This window comes from Salmo salar, chromosome 13, assembly GCF_965601325.2.
Source record: "Salmo salar chromosome 13, fSalSal1, whole genome shotgun sequence".
Classification (NCBI taxonomy): Eukaryota; Metazoa; Chordata; class Actinopteri; order Salmoniformes; family Salmonidae; genus Salmo; species Salmo salar.
The window spans coordinates 38,694,457-38,717,758 of NC_138303.1; the positions used below are offsets into that span (position 1 = coordinate 38,694,457).

The 23,302-nt window shown below is 41.4% G+C and overlaps 2 protein-coding genes across 3 annotated transcripts; one reads left to right on the top strand and one right to left on the bottom strand.

Annotated features, from left to right (window-relative positions):
• Window positions 1-204: 204 nt before the first annotated feature.
• pan2 (poly(A) specific ribonuclease subunit PAN2) lies at window positions 205-17,753 on the bottom strand. 2 transcript variants are annotated; one of them, XM_014136201.3, is made up of 25 exons: window positions 17,225-17,753; window positions 16,618-16,913; window positions 15,432-15,601; window positions 15,049-15,169; window positions 14,836-14,913; window positions 14,444-14,714; window positions 14,001-14,346; window positions 13,517-13,613; window positions 13,223-13,345; window positions 12,941-13,060; window positions 12,633-12,761; window positions 5,360-5,559; window positions 5,003-5,151; window positions 4,775-4,881; window positions 4,578-4,676; window positions 4,250-4,341; window positions 3,908-4,049; window positions 3,471-3,608; window positions 3,096-3,155; window positions 2,893-2,983; window positions 2,004-2,161; window positions 1,630-1,773; window positions 1,256-1,435; window positions 866-959; window positions 205-737 (listed from the first exon to the last, which is right to left on the bottom strand). In XM_014136201.3, the coding sequence occupies exons 2-25, from the start codon at window positions 16,903-16,905 to the stop codon at window positions 547-549; spliced, it is 3,588 nt and encodes a 1,195-aa protein (XP_013991676.1). In that variant the 5' UTR covers window positions 16,906-16,913; window positions 17,225-17,753; the 3' UTR covers window positions 205-546. The 2 variants fall into 2 exon arrangements, with proteins under 2 accessions (XP_013991676.1, XP_013991675.1); XM_014136200.3 differs by having other exon boundaries at window positions 16,618-16,918.
• A 3,249-nt stretch (window positions 17,754-21,002) lies between these two features.
• LOC123726213 (uncharacterized) lies at window positions 21,003-23,003 on the top strand. Its single transcript, XM_045693230.2, has 4 exons — window positions 21,003-21,320; window positions 21,801-21,905; window positions 22,145-22,282; window positions 22,396-23,003. Exons 1-4 carry the CDS (start codon window positions 21,168-21,170, stop codon window positions 22,591-22,593), a joined length of 594 nt encoding a protein of 197 aa, XP_045549186.2. The 5' UTR covers window positions 21,003-21,167; the 3' UTR covers window positions 22,594-23,003.
• Window positions 23,004-23,302: the final 299 nt, after the last annotated feature.

Below are 23,302 nucleotides of genomic sequence, written 5' to 3' on the forward strand. Positions count from 1 at the left end.
AGACTATGTGGAAAGTTGGGACACTGACACAACCTCTGTCAGGATTCTGCTCTTGTCAATGGCTTGTCCAGTTTCATGTATGGGGTCCTTATTGAACTTATTGTAACTAGGGCTGCGACGTCATGGAGCTTTTGATGACGGTTATTGGTCAGCCAAATTACCGCGATCAACATTATAACCTTTCAAATAGCAAAACAATTAAAAAACAGTTACAACGGTTATTTTATTTTCATGACAGTCTTTATCCATCACTGTTGGTTATATGGTTGTACGGTAATTGTGCTAGCCCTAGTTGGAACAATACAAAAGAAAAGGCTGATTGAAATAGAGAGTGAATCAGTTTGTCTTCCGGTACTCTTCACAGTCCCATCATTGAGGGAAAGAAGCTGTGCATGTAGGAGGGGACCACATTCAATCAGTGTGGATTGATTGACACTGTAAACTGCTAATAATAGTAAGTAAAGTTTAGTCAGCCTCAATAATTCCTAAACCCCACCAACATTACACTCTCTAATGCAATGCCAGTTTCACACTTTTTCAGCTACCTTAACCATCTCCTGTGTCACAGTCCGGGACTTTCCAGTCCATCTTGCGGCCTTTCTCGTAGAGTCCCTTCAGAACTTTGCGGACTTCATTGTTTCCTCCTCCACGACTCAGTTCCAGGTACTTATTGTACAGAGAAAGTGCGGTGCGTGCATCCTCGATACTGTCATGTGTCTCACCCTGGATGTTCAGGTCTGGAAAAGCAAGTAGCAGTTTTGCCATCACACACAATTTTGTGTTACATAGAGACATTTGGAAAATGGCAGACTAAGAAGTAATTTCTATATGAACAAAACAGTGGTTGAGGAGTTTAAACTCTTACCCAGGAAGTACCAGGCGAGAAAGCGCAGAGAGATCATCCTCTTACGAGGCATATGGAACAGGTAGACTGTGTCAACTACCTGATCCTTCAGCACCTGAGCAAGGAAACAAAAACACAGATGAGCTCCCAAACTCCCTCCACTGAAATGACCCCGTCTACTGTTTCTAGCTAACCAATAGGGCTGGATTACTAGACACAGATTAAGATTGGTTCTGGACTAAAAAGCCATTTTAAAAAGGACATTTTCCATTGAGCATTCTTTTTAGTCCAAGGCTTAATCTGTGTCTGGGAAACCAGCCCATAATCTTTACTAAAACTGCGGCCAGGGGTATAGAAACAGGTACATTTGGTTCAATTTCACAATCAGATAAATTAAGTACACAAATTTACCAGCAAATTTATAACGCGGAAGTCCTTTTGTAAACCATGGCCAACAAAGCGCACTCCGGTGTCAATGAGGAAGCGCAGCTTCAGGTAAGTTGACTTCAGAGTGGTCAAGTGCTTGGAGGAAATCTTAGCATCTAGGTCCCCTGGTTTGATGCCTGAGTACTGGGTCAGATAGTCCACCACCTGCACCAGCAAAAGAGTGAAGTAGATTCAACTTCAAGAACTAAGATGAGTTGAATTTAGGTATTTTTGTTAAGAACCTGTATTGTTTGTGGTTATTTAACATCCGATTTTACTGCAAAGCAATAATTATCTGAACATCCATCCATCCTGTTAAAGTACTGATATTATCGCCAGGTCGAGAGGGGCTGCATTACCTGCTCCTGAGTGGAGATGTAGTCATCGATGAATGGTACTCCATCGTTGGGACCCTGACCGCGCACACAGGTGATCCGTGCCACAGACATCTGACTGGGCTTAATGGTGGATTTGGTGCCGTCACTGCGTAGCTCTGCCTCCTCCTACATACCCAAAGACATTGATTCGATCAATAGGGGGGAATTTAAACAGTGGATAATGCTGCTAGGGTGAAGCTGCCCCTCCTATACACCTATTTAATGATTACGGTTAGGAACCGGGTAGGAAAAACTATTCCAAAACTGTACCTGAAAAGGAATCTTCTAGATTCATTGTTGACCTAGCACTCTGACTTATACACCAAACCTAGAAATCACACTTCTGCCAGACTGACCTGGTTGAGGGTGACAAACTCAGCGTCCAGTCCCACGAGGTCTCCGGCCTGGGGCATCTCACTGACCATGAGGGGGATGAACGTGGCGTGGCTCTTCCTCTGCTTCCTCGCCAGTGATGCCTCTGTCAGCAGCACACTGGCCTCGATGGGGTTTTTAACTGGGAAAGACAGACAGAAATCAAGTGTTGGGGTGTTATCAAACAGGTAATAAGTGCAGTCATACACAGTACCACAAACAACACCCATCTTCACAGAGGAGGTCAAGGTTATGTTGCGTACTGGTTTGGACTGACACCAAGACAAATGTCCTGTACGTATAATTACATTTACATTTAAGTCTCTTATCCAGAGCGTCTGCTAAATCCAGAGAGCGCATACATTTCAAAAAAATTTTCCCCCCCTGTACTGGCCCCCCGTGGGAATCGAACCCACAACCCTGGCGTTGCAAACACCATTGCAAACACCATGCTCTACCAACTGAGCCACTGAACAAAATTATAAACGCAACTTGCAACAATTTCAAAGATTTTAGTGAGTTACAGTACATATAAGGAAATCAGTCAATTGAAACACATTCATTAGGCCCTAATCTATGGATTTCACATGACTGGGAATACAGATATGCATCTGTTGGTCACAGATACCTTAAGAAAAGTGGGCCTCACAATGGGTCTCGCTCAGGACCTCGTCACGGTATTTCTGTTCATTGAAATTGCCATTGATAAAATGCAATTGTGTTTATGCCTGCCCATACCATAACCCCACCGCCACCATGGGGCACTCTGTTCAAAATGTTGACATCGGCCAACTGCTCGCCCACACGACGCCATACATGTAGTCTGCGGTTGTGAGGCCAGTTGGACATACTGCCAATGAGTGGATTGCTTACTGCGTAGGTCGTATTTGGAGTGGTAGTTTCTCTTGGCGTAATATAAGATGGCAGGCACCTTCCAGTTCACATCAAACTGTGCTGCTTCTGCCTGAAACGCACAAACAAAAACAAAAATACAAACACTTATTTTAGACTCTTGTTATATTTGAGGAATTAACAAGATATTTGATATGTTGATTCAGTGAGTAATCAAAGATGACCTTGTCAATTGGCTCAATCAGGAAGTCATTGAATAGATACCACTGCTGGTGTGTTACCCCCTTAAACCACAAAATGAACAAAAATAAATTAGTTAAATATGGTTTTCACAATATTATTATTAGCATATATACACACTGAGTGTACAAACTTTAAGAACACCTTCCTAATATCCTCCCCATCATCTACACTGATTGAAGTGGATTTAACAAGTGACATCAATAAGGGATTATAGCTTCCACCTGGATTCACCTGGTCAGTCTGTCATGGAAAGAGCAGGTGTTCTCAATATTTTGTACAGTCAGTGTAGCTTTCAATTCTCCTGATGTTTGTTGATGTTCTTACTTTGGCTCTAACAGATCTATCCATCCACTCACCTCTTTTCTGACGTGATAGGTCTCTCCCACTTTGATGTGTGCTACCAGGTTTCCCCCGGTGCGAGCGTCCAGTACATGAGGCACAGTAACCACCAAGTCATAGAGAGACGCTCCTTCAGCCTCCTCAGTGGAGTTCAGCTAAACGATTGGTTAAAGAAAAAGCATTTTCATACATACAGCACTAATACAGATCATTCTATTAAACTGAAACCAGTACGGAAAAACAAAAACAACCTATGAGGAGCCAAATGGAAAAACCATCTTGAAAAATTATTTGGTGAGTGAACCTATGAATGTGAAGTAAAAGTAGTTGTTGGCTGTTCTGTGTCTCTCACCTAGGGTTGCACAATTCCATGAACTTTCAATCAGTTCCCTGGACTTCTTGAAAAACAGGGAATTTATAAAAATTTCCCAGAATTTTGCAACCCTTCTCTCACCTCCTCTTCCTCTGGCCAACTGCTTATCTCCAGGCCCTGGCTTTTGCTGATGGACATCTTCAGAGTGAGAGGGATCCAGACGTGACGCAGGTCCTCCACTCTGGTGTCAAAGGTCAGGCCCTCCGTATTGACCAGCCCCTCCCTAAACAACATGGAGGTTATCAAAAGTGCATTGAGGAAAATTTGAATTTCAGTTTACTCCCTGAATTGGCCCCGATGCAGGGTAACATTTCAAAAACAAAATGTCAGATGATCATTGTTTTGACAAGCTTTCCCATCAATATTTCCATGAGAGTATGAACTCTCACTAGCCAAATATGTGGAAAGGTTCATCATTCGTACTCTAAGCACCACTCAGTTGGTTGTTGTGGTGGAGGTTCTTTGGGCTTATGGGGTTCCATTTCCTCTTTCTTCTTGGCCTTGATGAAAGCGTACTGTGGAGAGAGAGGAACAGCTTGATTCACTGTAATAATTTTGTGGCAAAATATTACTGACACTGGAAACACAAACAACATCATCGGGATATGAGAAGTACTAAATCTCTAATGTGCTCCTGTAAATATATGGCCATCATGTCATTGTAAATATCAATAGCAGTCTGTATTCAGCATTTGCCATTGTAGGAGGAAATACTCAAGCGGTCGATCATGGTTTGGATTTAAGAGCTCACCTCTGCCTGAGCCTTCCAGAACTCAGCCTCTTTGACACTGTTCACCTCACAGTTAATGACCAGTACATCAGGAAGGCAGCGGATGTTCCGTGTCTGCACCTAGAGGTAAATGGATACAGGAAAAACACATTAAAGAATCGACTCAAACCATAAACCAATTTTAAAACTAAAAAAGGTTTATAAAAAGTGTCACTTACTGTGGGCTGGTACTTTTCACAGTTCTCACACCACGCCTGTGTACTCTGCTCCAGACATATACTCTTCTTCAGGATCTCAGCAAAGTCATACTCCTTTATCGTCTTATCTAACAGAATAGGATTTACAGTAAAACACCAATATATGATCAAGAAATCCATTGTACTACCCAAATAACAGTGATACTAGTCAAATACTTGCAGAGTAAAGACAATTAGGGGAAACCTAACCAAGTGAGTTCTGCTCAGGGTAGTGCATGGTGAAGAGCAAGGTGAGAGAGGAGCGTACGGTCTCCTTTCCACAGCGACACAGGCTGCTGTTCTCAACCTCACATCCAAACTGCCTTCCGATTACAGACTCGCCTGAGGAGCCCAGAGCACTGTCACCAACAAAGCATAAAAAAATTATCAAGCCAAAGTCATCACTAAACACAAATAGAAGATGCTCTATTATACACTAAAGAAATGTTAAAAGCTGATTTACTTCCTAACATTGAGAGTTTAAGAAATGCAGATCATTTTAACTAGTATCTTTTTTTGGGGGGGGGGGGCTGTTAAAAATGTAAAACAAAAGGAAAAAGGTGTCACCTGCTGCTGGCTCCTCGGTAGGCCTGTGGCCCCTCCTGCTCCTGGGTCTCCTGGTGGAGCTGGGTTAGAATGAAGCGGTTCCAGCTCTGGATGAGACGGCCCAGCCTGGCCTTCCCCGTCTGCTCATCAGAGTCAGCCAGGATAAGGCCCAGGGCAGATGCCTCTGGGATTGTTCGGAATGCTCGGAGGAAATTACTGGCCTTTGAGAGGGATTAGAGGGTACAGTGGTTGCAATGAGTGAATGGCAATGGGAGTAGGCAGCAGGATGGTTCAATTATGGTCCGTCAGTTCAGTGCATACATAAAACACATTACAGTGCTCTATTACCTCTAATACAACTACATCAAACTTTTTATTACAACTCTACTACATCTACATAAGAACATTCCTACAGGGGTCTATTATTTTGTATTGACAGATGGACCATATGACAGAGTGTGACATGTGTCATGGCTGTTGGTGGCATAGAGCTAGAATGAATAGAATGGCTTGGAACCTCTGACCCTACAGGTCGTCACTTGTTACCACAGCCAAAGTCAGAAGGCCCACCGACTCGACCAATCAGATGAGGGAGTGTGATGACGCGTATGCTGACCGGCTTGCAGGGGCAGATAAGAGACATGGATTTCTTTTATCTATTGATCCGTCAATGATTTGGTTATTTATTAGCTATAATAAAACCAACCGTTATAAATGAAGTGTTAATCAGATGTCTTATTCTTCCTCATGGTTACTCGTCTTAATCCAGAATAGGTTTACTCCAATAGCTGCATTGTTTTTAAAATGGCATGTAGACAAATAGATTTACACATTACATTGACATATTAGCAGATGCTCTTATCCAGAGCAACTTACAGGAGCGATTAGGGTTAGTGCCTTCCTCAAGGGCATATCGACTGATTTTTCACCTAGTCGGCTCGGGGATTCAAACCAGCGACCTTTCACATACAGTCCCAACACTCTTAACCGCTAGGCTACCTGCCGCCCATCTTGAGTTTAGATTTTTATGTTTAATATCCACAAGTAAAAAGTACAGTTTCAGACATTTCCATTTTTTTTAGATGGCTGATTTAAGATGAAAACAACCCTGTTACTGTATTTGACACTTAGGCACTTACACAGGTAAATTACACTGAATATACAAAACATTAAGGACACGTGCTCTTTCCATGATAGACTGGCTAGGTGAATCCATGTGAAAGCTATGGTCCCTTATTGATGTCACTTGTAAAATCCACTTCAATCAATGTAGATGAAAGGGAGGAGACAGGTTAAAGAAGGATTTTTAAGCCAACTTGACACAACTGTGAGAAGCATTGGAGTCAACATGGGCCAGCATCCCTGTTGAACACTTTCGACACCTTGTAGAGTCCATGCCCCGACGAATTGAGGCTGTTCTGAGGGCAAAAGTGTGTGTGTGTGGGAAGGGGGTTTCCGTTTTCGTCTCTGCACAAAGGCATGGTCTTTAAGCTAAAGAAGACACCCAAAGCTCTTTAGAGTAAGGGGAAACTACATTTGTATTTGTTGTACTGGCCCACCCACCCGCTTTTTTAGAGGACAAAAGTCACTTTCATTTATATATATATTTTTTACAGATAGTTTGTTACATACATATTACTCATACACTTTACATCAGTGGTGGTCGGTGAAGTTTAAGATGAGGGAGGACGATCATTTTTTTATGAGCTTGGCCTTATTTCTATTACAGCATATTGGATGAGTGTCATTCATATTCCATTCACCCAGCTCAATGTAACATCGATAGGTTTAGGCTACTACATGATACTTGAGTTTTCCCTATTCCTATCATGAGGTTGCTACAACCTAGCCAATGAATGAAAGTTTACGAAGGTGCACACAGGCCGAGAGTTAATGAGAGTAAATCAAGGTGACAGACATTCAACACCGCTTTGCACACTCTCTGATCTAGCTGATCTAGGGCGTAGTCAGTAGTCCAACAGTTGCAAACGAGAGTTTCTATTGGACAAATTCAGGTATGTTTATCCCTGTTTCGTTACATTTGCTTCCGTTTAAGAAATGTTTTAACAGAATTGGCGTAATGAATACACCCCCGATCACACTAGGGCTGACCCCATTTAGTTGACTGGTCGATTTTTTTGGTTGATCAATAATTTTTTAGAGGAGCACACCGGTATCACCGGTAGTACATTTAGCGTTAATTCACATAATTACTAATCTACAATGTTTGTTTGGTTACCATATTTTCTGTTAATGCATTCAATATATTATTATTAGTATTTTACAGTTCTCATTGTTGAAGTGAACACGTTATTTATAGTGTACAAACTAGGATACACTTGTGAGAAACACGTTTTGGTTCATTTCCTTCCATTTACGAGTTGTTTTGTTTTGAGCACTCTTGTCAATGTTGAGTAAGGACGTGCACCTGATTATGCATAGAAGTAGGCCTAGGCTACCTGGCCAGCATGCAAATGTAGGCTTAGAAATGTGCCCATTTGGAGATCTGATGGTATTTCTGATCTTAACTTATCCCCACTAATGAGCTGTGGAGCTTCTCAAATACATTTTTTGTTTCTTTACAAACAGCAAGTAAACAAAGTCTGTTTTTAAATCCATTGAGAATGACAATAGTTCCCCAATGTAGCCCATTTGAAAAATCTTTCCAGCTCTCTCCCTTTCGATAAACACTCTACTTGAAAGGGAAAAAATGTCATGTTCTGATCCAGTGGAAACATCATAAAAACAGGCCTACCTGATTACTTTTTATCCCTTGCGCAAATAGCCCACCGCTGTGTCTGTCTGGAGCTCACTGGTACTGGAAACTCGAGGGTCCAGAATATTTTAGTTAGGGCAAGCTTTGGGTTGGGTCCAGTTGATAGTTGATCAAATTTTTCAAGTTCCGTCAGACAGGCCATGTGTAGCCAATGTAATACTTTTTAAAATCAGGACCGTTTCTACCTGCAGCTTGCAATGTTATTAGTTGTTGTCTTTATGTATGCTATTTTTACATAGTTGGCAATGGCAATAGAAGTTACTTTTAGATTTGTATCATTTTCATCTAGATATAATTAATACAAATTCTATGATAATGATTTTGAGATATGATGACTTTATTATAAAATAAATGAAACTGTTCCACGAAAATGTGCATATGAAAATCCTAACTGACACACCAAATTGAAAAGGTTGCTGAATGGCAGAATCTGTAAAGGCCAGGGGCAGGAGGTTGTTCGGGAACAGGTTATCTTTATCTCTGGCTCCCTCGAGTCATTTGTCTTAATTATTGAATTACAGTTTGCTTAAAGCATCTGACAAGCTCAGTAACCTACATAGATTTGATTTATTAAAACACATATGGTGTGTCTATACAGTGGATTCGGAAAGTATTCAGACCCCTTGACTTTTTCCACATTTTGTTACGTTACTGCCTTATTCTAAAATTGATTAAATTGTTTTTTTTTCGTCATAAATATACACACACAATAGCCCATAACGACAAAGAAAAAAACAGGTATTAAAAATTTAAATATTACATTTACATAAGTATTTAGACCCTTTATTCAGTACTTTGTTGAAGCACCTTTGACTGTGATTACAGCCTCGAGTCTTCTTGGGTATGATGCTACAAGCTTGGCACACCTGTATTAGGGGAGTTTCTCCCATTCTTCTCTGCAGATCCTCTCAAGCTCTGTCAGGTTGGATGGGGAGCGTCGCTGCACAGCTATTTTCAGGTCTCTCCAGAGATGTTCAATCAGGTTCAAGTCCGGGCTCGGGCTGGGCCATTCAAAGACATTCAGAGACTTGTCCCGAAGCCACTCCTGCATTGTCTTGGTTGTGTGCTTAGAGTTGTTGTCCTGTTGAAAGGTGAACCTTCGCCCCAGTCTGAGGTCCTCAGCGCTCTGGAACAGGTTTTCATCAAGGATCTCTCTGTACTTTGCTCCATTCATCTTTCCCTCGATCCTGACTAGTCTCCCAGTCCCTGCCGCTGAAAAACATCCCCACAGCATGATGCTGCCACCACCATGCTTCACCGTAGGGATGGTGCCAGGTTTCCTCCAGACGTGACGCTTGGCATTCAGGCCAAAGAATTCAATCTTGGTTTCATCAGACCAGAGAATCTTGTTTCTCATGGTCTGAGAGTCTTTATGTGCCTTTTAGCAAACTCCAAGTGGGCTTTTATGTGCCTTTTACTGAGGAGTGATTTCTGTCTGGCCATTCTACCATAAATGCCTGATTGGAGGAGTGCTGCAGAGATGGTTGTCCTACTGGAAGGTTCTCCCATCTCCACAGAAGAACTCTAGAGCTCTGTCAGAGTGACCATCAGGTTCTTGGTCACCTCCCTGACCAAGGCCCTTCTCCCCCGATTGCTCAGTTTGGCCGGGCAGCCAGCTCTAGGAAGAGTCTTGGTGGTTCCATTAAGAATGATGGAGGCCACTGTGTTCTTGGGTAGCTTCAATGCTACAAAAAATTTTGGTACCCTTCCCCAGATCTCGGAGCTCTACGGACAATTCCTTAGACCTTGTGAGGTTTTTTTTTCTCTGACACGCCCTGTCAACTGTGGGACGTTATATAGACAGGTGTGTGCCTTTCCAAATCATGTCCAATCAATTGAATTTACCACAGATGGGACTCCAATCAAGTTGTAGAAACATCTCAAGGATGAGCAATGGAAACAGGATAAACCTGAGCTCAATTTTCGAGTCTCATAGCAAAGGGTCTGAATATTTATGTAAATAAGGTATGTCTGATTTTTGTGTAGCCACCCTTTGCCTTGATGACAGCTTTGCACACTCTTGGCATTCTCTCAACCAGCTTCACCTGGAATGCTATTCCAAGTCTTGAAGGAATTCCCACATATGCTGAGCACTTGTTGGCTGCTTTTCCTTCACTCTGCGGTCCAACTCATCCCAAACCATCTCAATTGGGTTGAGGTCGGGTGATTGTGGAGGCCAGGTCATATGATGCAGCACTCCATCACTCTCCTTCTTGGTCAAATAGCCCTTACACAGCCTGGAAGTGTGACGGGTCATTGTCCTGTAGAAAAACAAATGATAGTCCCACTAAGCGCAAACCAGATGGGATGGCATATCGCTGCAGAATGCTGTGGTAGCCATGCTGGTTAAATGTGCCTTGAATTATAAATAAATCACTGACAGTGACACCAGAAAAGCACCCCCACGCCTCCTCCTCCATGCTTCACGGTCAGAACACACATGCGGAGATCATCCATTCACCTACTCTGCGTCTCACAAAGACACGGCGGTTGGAACCAAAAATCAAATATTTGGACTCATCAGACCAAAGGACAGATTTCCACCAGTCTAATGTCCATTGCTCGTGTTTCTTGGCCCAAGCAAGTCTCTTATTCTTATTGGTGTCCTTTAGTAGCGTTTTCTGTGCAGCAATTCGACCATGAAGGCCTTATTCTCGCAGTCTCCTCTAAACAGTTGATGTTGAGATGTGTCTGTTACTTGAACTCTGTAAAGCATTTATTTGGATTTATGCAATTTCCGAGGCTGGTAATTCTAATGAACTTATCCTCTGCAGCAGAGGTAACTCTGGGTCTTCCATTCCTGTGGCGGTCCTCATGAGAGCCAGTTTCATCATAGCGCTTAATGGTTTTTGCGACTGCACTTGAAGTAACATTCAAAGTTCTTGACATTTTCTGGATTGACTGATGTCTTAAAGTAATGATGGACTGTCGTTTCTCTTTGCTTATTTGAGCTGTTCTTGCCATAATACGGACTTGGTCTTTTACCAAATAGGGCTATCTTCTGTATACCACCTCCACCATGTCATAACACAACTGATTGGCTCAAACGCATTATGAAGGAAAGAAAAAAAACACCTTTTTGGTTACTACATGATTCCATGTGTGTTATTTCATAGTTTTGATGTCTTCACTATTATTCTACAATGTAGAAAACAGTAAAAATAAAGAAAAACCCTTGAATGAGTAGGTGTGTCCAAACTTTTGACTGGTACTGTACAGCAACATCGCACAGCCATTGAAGAGGAGCGGGACAACATTCCACAGACCACACTCAACAGCCTGATCAACACTATGCGAAGGAGATGTAACATGCTGCATCAGGCAAATGGTGGTCACACCAGATACTAACTGGTTTTCTGATCCACGCCCCTACTTTTTTTTTAAGGTATGTGATTTCCTTATATGAACTGTAACTCGGTAAAAATCTTTGAAATTGTTGCAAGTTGCGTTTATAATTTTGTTCAGTATACATTATACGTACAGGATATTTGCCTTGGTGTCAGTCCAAACCAGTACGCAACATAACCTTGACCTCCTCTGTGAAGATGGGTGTTGTTTGTGGTACTGTGTATGACTGCAGTTATTACATGTTTGATAACACCCCAACACTTGATTTCTGTCTGTCTTTCCCAGTTAAAAACCCCATCGAGGCCAGTGTGCTGCTGACAGAGGCATCACTGGCGAGGAAGCAGAGGAAGAGCCACGCCACGTTCATCCCCCTCATGGTCAGTGAGATGCCCCAGGCCAGAGATCTCGTGGGACTGGACGCTGAGTTTGTCACCCTCAACCAGGTCAGTCTGGCAGAAGTGTGATTGCTAGATTTGGTGTATAAGTCAGAGTGCTAGGTCAACAATGTATCTAGAAGGTTCCTTTAAGGTACAGTTTTGGATAAGTTTTTCCTACCCAGATCCTTAACTGTAACCCAGTAAAATCTTTGAAATTGTTGTATGTTGCGTTTATATTTTTGATAAGTGTATATGTGTACTTCACACTGTCGAGTAAGAAATCTGAGTATAATGCTGTATGGATGTGAACCCCAATACATGTTCATGTCATCATCACCAGTCAACTGCATTAGTTAAAAACGACTTTCACTACCACCACTGATTTCTGTATGCTAGCTATGCTACCAGTTTATACGAATGGGAGTTAGCATTTAGCAGTCACTTCTTCTAAACCTAAAAAAGGGACAACTTCTAAATGCAGCAAAAATAGCTAAATGTATGCACATCAGACACATCAGACGGATTTGACGAATAACCACTTCGTTAGATTAGATTTGTTGAATGTGCCCCAATCCGGCATCCTTCTATCCCCCGCAGTCTGCGTTCCATTGATTTATTTACCGCATCTATGTCAGTTGAGTTGACTTAACAAATCACAGCACAGATTGAAGGGAATACTTCCTGCTTTTACTTCCTGTACACTCAAAATGGCTGCCAGTCCACCCATTATGCCATCATTGACTTGAATGGAGAAGGCCTTTCTATTCATTCTATTCCTATGACCGGTGGCTACCTGACAGGGGTCTCCTCGTGACAGGTCCAGCATGTGGAAGAGGAAGCCCAGCTCACACGCCAGACAGAACTCCTTCTGACACAGGTGGTTCTGGACCAGGCAGCGGATTGGCTCCAGGAAATACAACACCTAACCAATCAAACAAACACAGGGAAAACACACACTGAAATAATCTTACAACAATTTTTATTTGTAAATGGGAACAAATAATGTACAAATAATCATGAGCTCGATAACTTAAACAAATATAAATCAACCTTGGTATATTTACAGTATATAACTTAACGCCACTCATTTCCAATTCTCACCTGAATCATGCAGTTGCAGTAAGCATTGGGAATGTGAGGTTCAAGACCAGCAAACAGGGTCCTGTTGTAATGTTTGAAGTCAAAGTCCTCGAGGCCAAGTTTGGAGTATTTGATGGTGACCTGATGGGCACAAAACAATCCAAGATGTACGGTCTTATCGTTAACACAACAAGCTAACCTCATCACTCACATTGAACTGTGCTCATAACACATATTCATACTATTAAACCACACATTCCACCATTACAGGTAGATAACAATGTAATTAGTAAAGAGACACACCTTCCTGTATTTCTTGGGCACCATGTACAGGTGTGGTTCTTCATCTCGACCAATAAGAGACTCAGGAACACCCTGGTTGTAGTTATCATAGTCCAGCTCCACCTCCTTGATCTTGTAAGGAACCTGAAACACAGGTCATTGGGTCACCAAGAGAGGATTTCTATACAAGCCAAGCATAGTTCAGTATCCAACTCTTCCTGAATAACACTGTCTGGACAAAAAAAATGGATGAAAACGCATTGCTTCTGATGTAAAAAAATAAAAAAGTACACAATTTGTGGATGATTGATGTACCTGGTTCCGGGGACGTGTGCGAGGATTGGGGGCGTAACCAATGAACCCTACAGAGTTCATAGTGCGCAGGATCTCTGGGTCCACTGGGGGTGCTCGTCTGGAGGATAAAAAGGTGAGAAATATTTTTATACTTTAACTTAGTCATTTACATTTTAGTCCTTTAGCAGACGCTCTTATCCAGAGTGACTTACAGTTCGTGCATTCATCTAAAGACAGCTGGTGGGACAACCACATACCACAGTCGCAAGAAAATGTTACCTCAAAGAAGTTATCAGCAATCAGTGGTAGCAAGAAAATACACTTTTGGGGGGAGGGGAGAAGACAATTGATCCTTCTGGCACAAGAGAAAACATCTACAGTAACTTTTGGGAAGAGACTGGCATTACCCCAGCTTAAGGTGCAGTGAATTCACCCCATAGCCTACTTCAGCAGATCAAAGTCCCAAAAGGACAGAAGACTTGTCTTAAAACAATGTGTTACCTACCTAGGGCTGGGAGTGGCCTGTGTGGTGACCCAGTCTGACAGTAGTGGTTCTGAGCTGTTCAAAGGCATGGGGATGAGGGACAAGGGCAACAAGTCATGGCTCCAGTCTAGCTGAGGCAAGGAGTCCACCAGACAGGGCAGAGCAAACTCTGTCTCCCGCGAGTAGCTGTTGTAGGAGACCTCTGGGGCGTCTGACCAAAGGTGCACACCTCCCCCAGAGTCCCCAAAGGCCAAAGCCTGCTTGCTGGAGGACACGTCGAAGCTCATGAGCAACTGGCCCACGGTGTTGACATGGAAAACGTCAGCCAGGTTAGCTAGTCCAGTGGGCTCACAGAACTGACACTCTCCTGGGGATAGAGGGAAAAGACGGTCAATTATTTTCTGCAGTCTGATAAATACAGCTAGCAGGCTGCATAACAAACACATTCCCCATTTGATCAATACCTGTCTGTGAGATGATGGCCAGGCGTGACGTGTACGTAGGGATGAAGCGCAAGAAGAGGGGGTCCACGTGCACCTGGAGTGGTGTCACAGTGCGCATCATGCGCAGGTCAAACACCATGAGGAAGCGGTCACACGCCAGTCTGTTCAGCCCTCGACTGGAGAACCCACATGCAGCCAGGAGGTTGCCATGGACATCGAAGTCTGACAGGCTACCGGAGAAGGCATCAAACTCATGTTCTAGCTTGAAAGTGCGCAGGTCACAAAGGGACACCTGGTTTTGTGGAAGGCAAGATGATGAGCAATATGAATGGTTAAGTATGTAAAAAGCCCTAGTAGCATCTTCCAAACACTGAGAAACATGGGTGGCCTTGGGCCTCTCTTGCTGTCCTTACCTTCCCAGATGTGTTCCCACAGAATAAGAAACGATTGGACTGCCGCATAATAGCTACCCCTGGAGCCTCGACTGTGAACTAGGCATTGGAAGGAAAGATCACAATATTTACAATTATTCATCAATTATTTTTAAGAGCCTATAGGCCAAAAAATACAGGCAAAATGATTTATTGCAACTAGTTATATTTTCACATGCTGATGTCATGCAATACCTTTTGGGTCTGCTGCACAGTATTAAGGTCAAATTCAAGCACATAATTCTGTAGTCCACCCATGAGCATTGCATTGTTTTCTGTCATAAGCAGACTATGCATGTCAGCTCCCTCCTCCATTCTGCAATGTACACATTCATTAATTAAGACAATTACACTATACTGTACAGTATTCAAGATGCACATCCAAACTGAAGCTGTAACTTTGCTTCAGCTGAATGTTGATTCTAGAGATACATTTTTGCAAGCGTCATTTCAGCACCCACCTTTGAACCTAAGCAAACATGGCTGCATGGCTCGCATAATAACATTAATGGGTTATCAGTAAGAACTAAAATCAGTAAGAAAACTACAATGTGCAAAAGCATTTGCATGCCACTCACGGGTAGTCGAACATTACGAGGCCTCCACGAGTTTGGCACTTGAGATTACTCTTAGAGAGAAACAGAACCCCTGTCTCCATGCTCTGAATCTGACGAATGTCATCAGTCGAGTGCGCCTGGAAAGATGAGTAGCGGCCCATTGTCGAACCAAAGAAGGACATCGCATGTCCCTATGGAAAAGAGAGAGGGGAAACAAGTTAATATCACTGGGGAAAAAAGGTGGCGAATAGCTCATATTGCAAAATTACAAAAAAAGTTCCAACTGAAACTTAAGTGAACAAAACATTTGTGGACACACATGATCCAAGTACTAGTAATACCCTATTGGGTCATTCCACCTCAAAAAGGTGGAACAGATAAGATTAGTATTCCCGCAACATTATATTGTTGAAATATTATTTTGATCTATGATCAATTAAGCTAATTGATTGCATTCAAACTGGCCATTTTAATTTATAGGATTCATATAATATTCAGTAAATATAGTAACAAACATCCGATTTGGACCAAATGAGTTAGACATGAGGAATCCAAAGAAACGGTCAAAGGCCACCCCACATCCCCTGGAAATCCCACCCCAACAGAGTATATAGTGTCAGGTCTCTATGTCTGACAAGTAGTACGGAGCTGCAGCTCAGAGTATTTTTCTTCATCCTGTGTAATGTACTCTCAGTGAATTTGGTGATTGTTTTTTTTCCCCCTGTTCAGAGAAATATGTCATTGAAGTTTTTAGGTTTATGTCCCATCCTACATACTGATATTATCAGGTTCTGACCACCAGACGGTGCTTTTCCTGCTATTAGCTGATGTTTTTTTAAGGACCCCCCTCAATGTTAAAGGGATTGTTCACCCAAATTACAAAATTATAGATTTTCTTACCCTGTAAGCAGTCTATAGACAAGGTCTGACAGCAATCCATGCTTTGGTTTTGTTGTCATCTGTTTCAAATGCTAACTGTTTTGCATCCAATACAAGTTAATGGTACCTATATCAGCATTTCACACATCATGTCCAAATCATTCTCAAGTATAATTTTTTTTTTACTGTTACTTATAGATTACTTGAATATGAAGCATGAAAATGCTAACATAGGTACCATCTAAGATCATCTAAGATAGTGGGTGTCATGGCTTGCTGAAATTACATGGAATGACCCTATTTTCGCACATAATAATTTGTCTCTTACCCTGTGGTTCCCCATCCAGAGTAGCTCCTCTTGCAGGTCAAAGTGAGTTGCTGTGACAGGAACGCCCACCTCTGCATGCACGCTGTGGAGCTCAGAGAACATCCCCTCCATCATGTGCACAGACTCAGGTATGGCCACGGGAAGACCATCTGGATCAAGCTCCACACCTTGCAACAAACCCGGATTGAGCCGTGGGTCCATGGAGGGCTCCCTACCCGGCTCTAGATTCCCATGGAGGGCGGGTGCGTATTCACCCATTCCTGGGTCCAGACTATCAAAGTTCATCATGAGGACATCTGTCCTGGAAATAAAATGGGTGCATGTTGTTCAAATAGGCTTGCAAATTGGATTATAGACTGACTGTAGTAGCCAGTTAGCTACAGATTATGAATTATATTTAGGTAGCATTCTCATTAGGCCATCAATGTAAATAACAATTTGTTCTTAACTGACTAGCAGAGTTAAATAAAGGTTAAATAAAAAATAAATAAACACCAGTGACCTCTGGGCGTATTCATTCCGCAGATTCTGTTGCAAAACTTTTTTTAAACGGAAGCAAACATAATGAAATGTGGAAGGATTTACCGCTTAGGTATATGGGACTTACCTGAATTTGTTCAATAGAAACACTTATTTTAGTTACACGTTTTGCAACTGTTTGGACTAATGATTACAACCCAGCTAATCTAGCCCTGTCAGCATGCTAAGCATAATAGGTAACCATCAGGGCTATAGTTGTTGGTCTGCTGTATTCGTAAACTAGGTAAGAATTACAATATTGCTATACTGGATTACAATAGTACAGTGTTCATTGTTTTTAAGGCAATTAAAAGAGGACAAACTAGTTAGCTGTATCGGCCCAACGTGCGGATTTCATGCAACTGTTTGCTAGCTAACTAACGTTAGCGACGTTAGTAAGCATGAGCTAGTTTGGATAACACAACTCCTAATACGAATCCCATGTTCAAAATCAATGGAAACAAAGACATTAATCATTTACTAAATGTATAACTGTACACCGTGCCCCAAATAATAGCTTCTCAGTTGCTAATTTTGTTATGTAGATTTCTTTGCGTCCATGATTGCTTCATTCAGAGTAACAATAAAACCAACGAGCAACCAAGTATTTCCGGAGCAAATAGTGTCGCTACATTCACGAAACGACAAAGTTCAGAACCAACCCTCAATGTTCTTATTCTTCGTCCAATATGTTGCATTACCGCCACCTACTAGACTGGAGTACAACTCCTTTATACTTTGCTTGAAAAATAGATAAACAAATACCCTACCATCTAACACTACACCATCAACAAAAATTCAAAAAATAAAAATATATAAATATCACCCTACTCCACTATTTAAATCTATTTAGTCCTACCTCATGCCAACAACCTGAAAGGATGGGACATTACCACTTAAAACACCCTGTAACTCTTCTGATCTCAAGTCTCGCACACCCAAATACTTCTCTGCAGCTGCCACCACAGCCTACATTTTCTGCAACTTACACTCCATCCCTGCAGTACAGTTGATAACCATTGCTATAAACACTAAAAATGCAATCTTACTGAAACATAGATCACTTGTTGGCCTATCCTTCTGTACTGGTACAGATCTACTCCTCTCAGGATCCCTGCCCCTTGACCCATCTTCCTCTACTTGCTTCACTGCCTCAGCACATGACAACTTCTGCACTACTCTAACCCTGGAAACCTCCACCTGCCTCTCTCACACGGAACATTTCTGACCACCAGCCCCATGAGCACTCCTACAATTAACACATACCACTACTTTCCCCAATGCTACACATTCCTTTGTCTCATGCCCTTCTGCACACTTCTCACACCTAGGAACCTCCATCCTACACACTGCTGCCACATGCCCATAAGCTTGACACCTGTAACAATTCGGTACAAAAGTTTGTAAAGGATAACTTATATATCCTAACATCACTTTGTCGGGCAAAGACTCAACATCAAAACTCAAAAGAACAGACAATGACTCTTCTGTTTCACCACTCTCGCCACCCTGTCTGCGTCTCGCCACCCTGTCTGCGTCTCGCCACCCTGTCTGCGTCTCGCCACCCTGTCTGCGTCTCGCCACCCTGTCTGTGTCGCGCCACCCTGTCTGCGTCGCACCAAATGACGAGCATCACAAACACCGGGAATCTTCCCCTTCAGTTGGTCAACTTTAACATTTACTGCTACCCCAGTAATCACGCTTTCAATGGTGCCCTTTTCTTGAGAGTGAAACAATTCACATTTCTTGCACCCATTCGTATAACGCCGAGCGCCTTCTACCTTCACCAATTCCACAGTACCCAACTCTGTTTTCACCCACCCTGAAACCACAAATGGATCAGCCAAAAGGCAAGGGGACACTTTTTCCAAAAACTTCACTCCTACTGTCACAGACTCATCTTTATCCCAACCCTTGGTGCAAGCCTCGGGCTCCGAGAACTTCACCACACCTACCACCGCCGATACTTTGCCCTCATTCATTTCTATTTCTCCTCCTGTCTTCAGCTCACTCTGCTTACACTTTCTACCATTCTTCTTTAACAAACCATCTCCCTTTTTCCGCCATTTTCAACTGACTCAAGCTCACCGTCTTCGTCCCTCTCTCTCTTAGACCTCCTCTGCCTCTCTTTTTCCCTCCACTGCACTTCTCCTGACATACATCTTGTCCACTGCACTTCTCCTGACATACATCTTGTCCACTGCACTTCTCCTGACATACATCTTGTCCACTGCACTTCTCCTGACATACATCTTGTCCACTGCACTTCTCCTGACATACATCTTGTCCACTGCACTTCTCCTGACATACATCTTGTCCACTGCACTTCTCCTGACATACATCTTGTCCACTGCACTTCTCCTGACATACATCTTGTTCTTGCCTTCTCAAGGGACGCCATTTAACTGGCTGTCACAATCTCCGTCCAATCAGCACGAACCCCTCGGGATGTAGCGCGCATCCCACTTATAATCCAGCTGCTTTGTCTTGATGTTATTCCAAACTCTCAATGTTAAAAATGTTGCAATCGGTTGTAGGTAAAGTGTTGGTAGTCTAATGTTTTACAGTGAAAAGTAAATTCATGAACTCTCACCTCTTTGCCTGTGCAGTAGGCCTACACAATTGAATGTTTTTTAGTTTTTTTTGTCAAGCCTATGCTTAGGCCTAATCTAGATCTGATGACATGTATGTTTTGAACCTGGGTGGGAATCAGAACATAGACTATTCTAATACAGGCCTGATGGCAAGTGTTTGTGTTTTGGGAGTTGCCTGTTCTCAACTGAAGACATTTTTGTGTTGATCATGCATATTCACGCATTGGCTCCACCAGACCAGTGAATTTGAATACATTTCTGTTCTACATTTCCTTCCCTTTATCTTTCCTTGTGAAATAAAAACGTGTTCTCTAATTTAAACAAAGAACAATAGATGTGTTCTCATACTTATTCATAACAATGACATTATTCATTGCGGTATTTGCCTGTGTACTTTTCAGTGTACGCCTAACCTCCATTTTAGTGGTCAACAAAATATTTTTCTCATGAAGAGAATTTGTCAGGGGCTCAAGAAGTAAGCGGAAAGTTTACACTACTCACAGCCCCACACATTAGAAGCCATTAATGTACATTTCACAGTGGTTCTTTATGTAACAAATGTTGGCTAATTTCACTTGGAAGCTGTAGTTCTACAGATGCTAAACTGCAAAATACATTACAAAAGAGGAAATCCATCTGGAAATGATGATGACAGAGCTAGGCAACAGGAGTCATTGATGAAATGTCATCAATGAAATGTCATCAATTGACATTCTTCTTGTATAATTTTGAGTCCAAATGTTTGAAAGAGTTTGAATCATTATGCAGAGTCGTTGGCTTAATGTATTTTATGAAATATAAAACATACTTTTATTAAAAAAGGGCTTTTATTTTGGGGGAATATTCATCAGGCAAGAGTACTTTAAACTTAAATATCTAGGGCTAGGCCTATTAAATAACAAGTTTAATACCTTTTTAAATAAATAAAACAGCAATTAGGCTTCAAAACAATTGTATTCACTATGAACCATTTGATGAATAGGCGTGCGTTTGGTCGATTAGGCTAATTAGGACTTTTAGCTTGCATACTTATTTTCTATAAAAGTCCCAAGCTCTACAAATTGAATAGGGTATAAGTGCATTTATTGTCTGCACTCATACTGTCAGGCGAACACATACGCTACAATAAATGTAATAATAAATAGACAACATTTGTTCATTTGTCATTGGAAAATAGTCAAATACTTTGCAAACACATTCTTTACAATATGGCGTGGTCAACATAAACGAAAACGAAACTACACATTTGAACTCTATTGACTATAGGCTAAAACTCACCTGAAGGATGCCCCCGGAAAGTCCTCGCGTGACTCACCGGCCTGTAGTAAGCATATAAATGGGCAGGGACTCGGCTGCAATGTCACCGACACTGCGATTTATAAACACATGCAATACGGACCTGCAGAACTGTAATCAATCGTAGAAGAAATCAGAGTCATGTACCTGCCGTTCATAACCGTTGTTAGCCTTCTTGCGGTATTTACAGTTGCATTAGGCGCTCCAGTTAACCAAACAGTTGGAATCAGTTGGAATAAAGTCACAGAGGGCTCTTTAAAACTAAATGAACTTGCTAAAAGACTCTTAACTGAGGTAAGTGGATTATCATCAGTATTCAGTATTGCTAATGGTAGGGTGATGATAAAACTGAATTAAAGTAGGCCTAAACTACCCTGATTCTTGATGCTTTTGTGGGATATTTGGTACCTATTGGTTAAAAACTGGTTCAAATAACGTTGTTTCCACTTTATTTCAACCCCAAAAATCAGTATGATGACGTTGAATCAACGTGGGAAATTTATTGGATTGACAAAAGTAATACATTTAAGAGCATTTCGTCATTTTTCCGCCCAACTTTTTTTTTACCGAAATCCAATGACATTGTGTATTTAAAAAAAAGTTAAATTCACTTTAGTTGACAGCTCAATCAAATGTAAATCAAAACTAGACATTGAACTGATATCTGTGCCCAGTGGGTAGTCAGACCGTTAGAAGTGGAAATGAATAGGTGCCTGCTACAGGTAGGCAACTTGTATTGAATCTGCCTCTGAAACATTGAATCATGTCCTGCAGGAGCTCAGTCATTTGAAAAATGTGGAAAGAGTTGTCAAAGGGCCAAGAGTGCTGGTGGAAGCCACAGACAAATGTGATCCAAAAAACCTAAGAGCAGATTCAATGGTAAGTCACAACTTCCATTCTGATAGTGAGTTAACTTGGACCAACAACTTCAATAAGACACGTATGTGGTCAATGGTTATACAAATGCAATTTTTTTTCAAAATGTTTAAAGAACTAACCAATTCTATCATCCGGTCAGACACAAATGTTAATTGGTTGAGAAACAAATACACAACACCAAGTGTACAAAACTGAGATGATTAATCACCTTTTGTCTTTTTTACCATGATCCACCTAAGCCTTGTCTTAAGAAGATGGTTTTTGCTCTGAAGAACTACCGTACAGTATTTGGGATAATTAGTCAGTTCAAGAATAACTGTGCAAAAACTGGAAAGAAGGTGAACACAGTAGTGAAAGAACTCCTTTTAGAATTAAAGGTAAGTCCAGTGTATTTGATGTCTGAACCTACTGATGTCTCAATCTACAGAATCATATTTCAATAACTTATTAATTGAGGGACTGCATATCCTTACTCTTAATTGTCTTGTAGGAGCCCCATCCTCATTCAGAAGAGAAGTGGCAGGAAGTGAAGAGCTGGGAAGAGCCAGGACTGTGCCGTGACAATATTGAGAAGCTGTTCTCCTTCTCCATCCTCATGGCTCGGGTCTTTGCCCCTGGTGATCCTGCAAAACACATAGTGGATTCGCCTAAATATTGTATCTATAGCTCTGAAGCAGGCCACAATTGATTCATCATCTGTGATCTGTTTCAGTATTAGACAACTTAGTAGTAGATGGACATCTACATTCATTGTACGATCAATTTGGTCAAAATAGTCTGAAATGACAAGTAACTTTTGTGGTGTTGTATGTTATTACAATGTTTCATAAACATTTCATTAACACACTTATATATCTGCCTGTGTTCCACTTTGGAACAGTTGTTTATATTTAGGAATGTATTTATATATGTATCTATCCATATTAGTATATTTATCAAATGTATGAATTTGTGAAGTAACTTAACATATTTTTTACATATTTATTTATTTTACTTATTTAATTTATGTTAACACCTATTTATCTGTTATGTAATATTTTTTTTAAACAAAATGTATTTATTATTGGATATCATTTTCCACGTGTTAAATTGCTTAAAAAAATAAACAACTTTTAACTTTTAACTCTTGTTATGATATCTTGTTGTGTCAATAACGTGTCTATTTTTGCCCTTACGTCTACTGTAGGGGTGGATTGACCACCTTTCAATTCTGGAAAATGCCAGATAGGCTGGACCATTTTTATAGTTGGCTGGGCTGGTCAAAATTGACACACACTCCCAATTTTTTTGTTGCTGATAAAAATAAAACAATGAAAAATATGTTTTTGGTTAGTTTTTTTGAGCAATTTCTCTGTTGCTCTAATCTACACTAAACAAAAATATAAATGCAACATGTA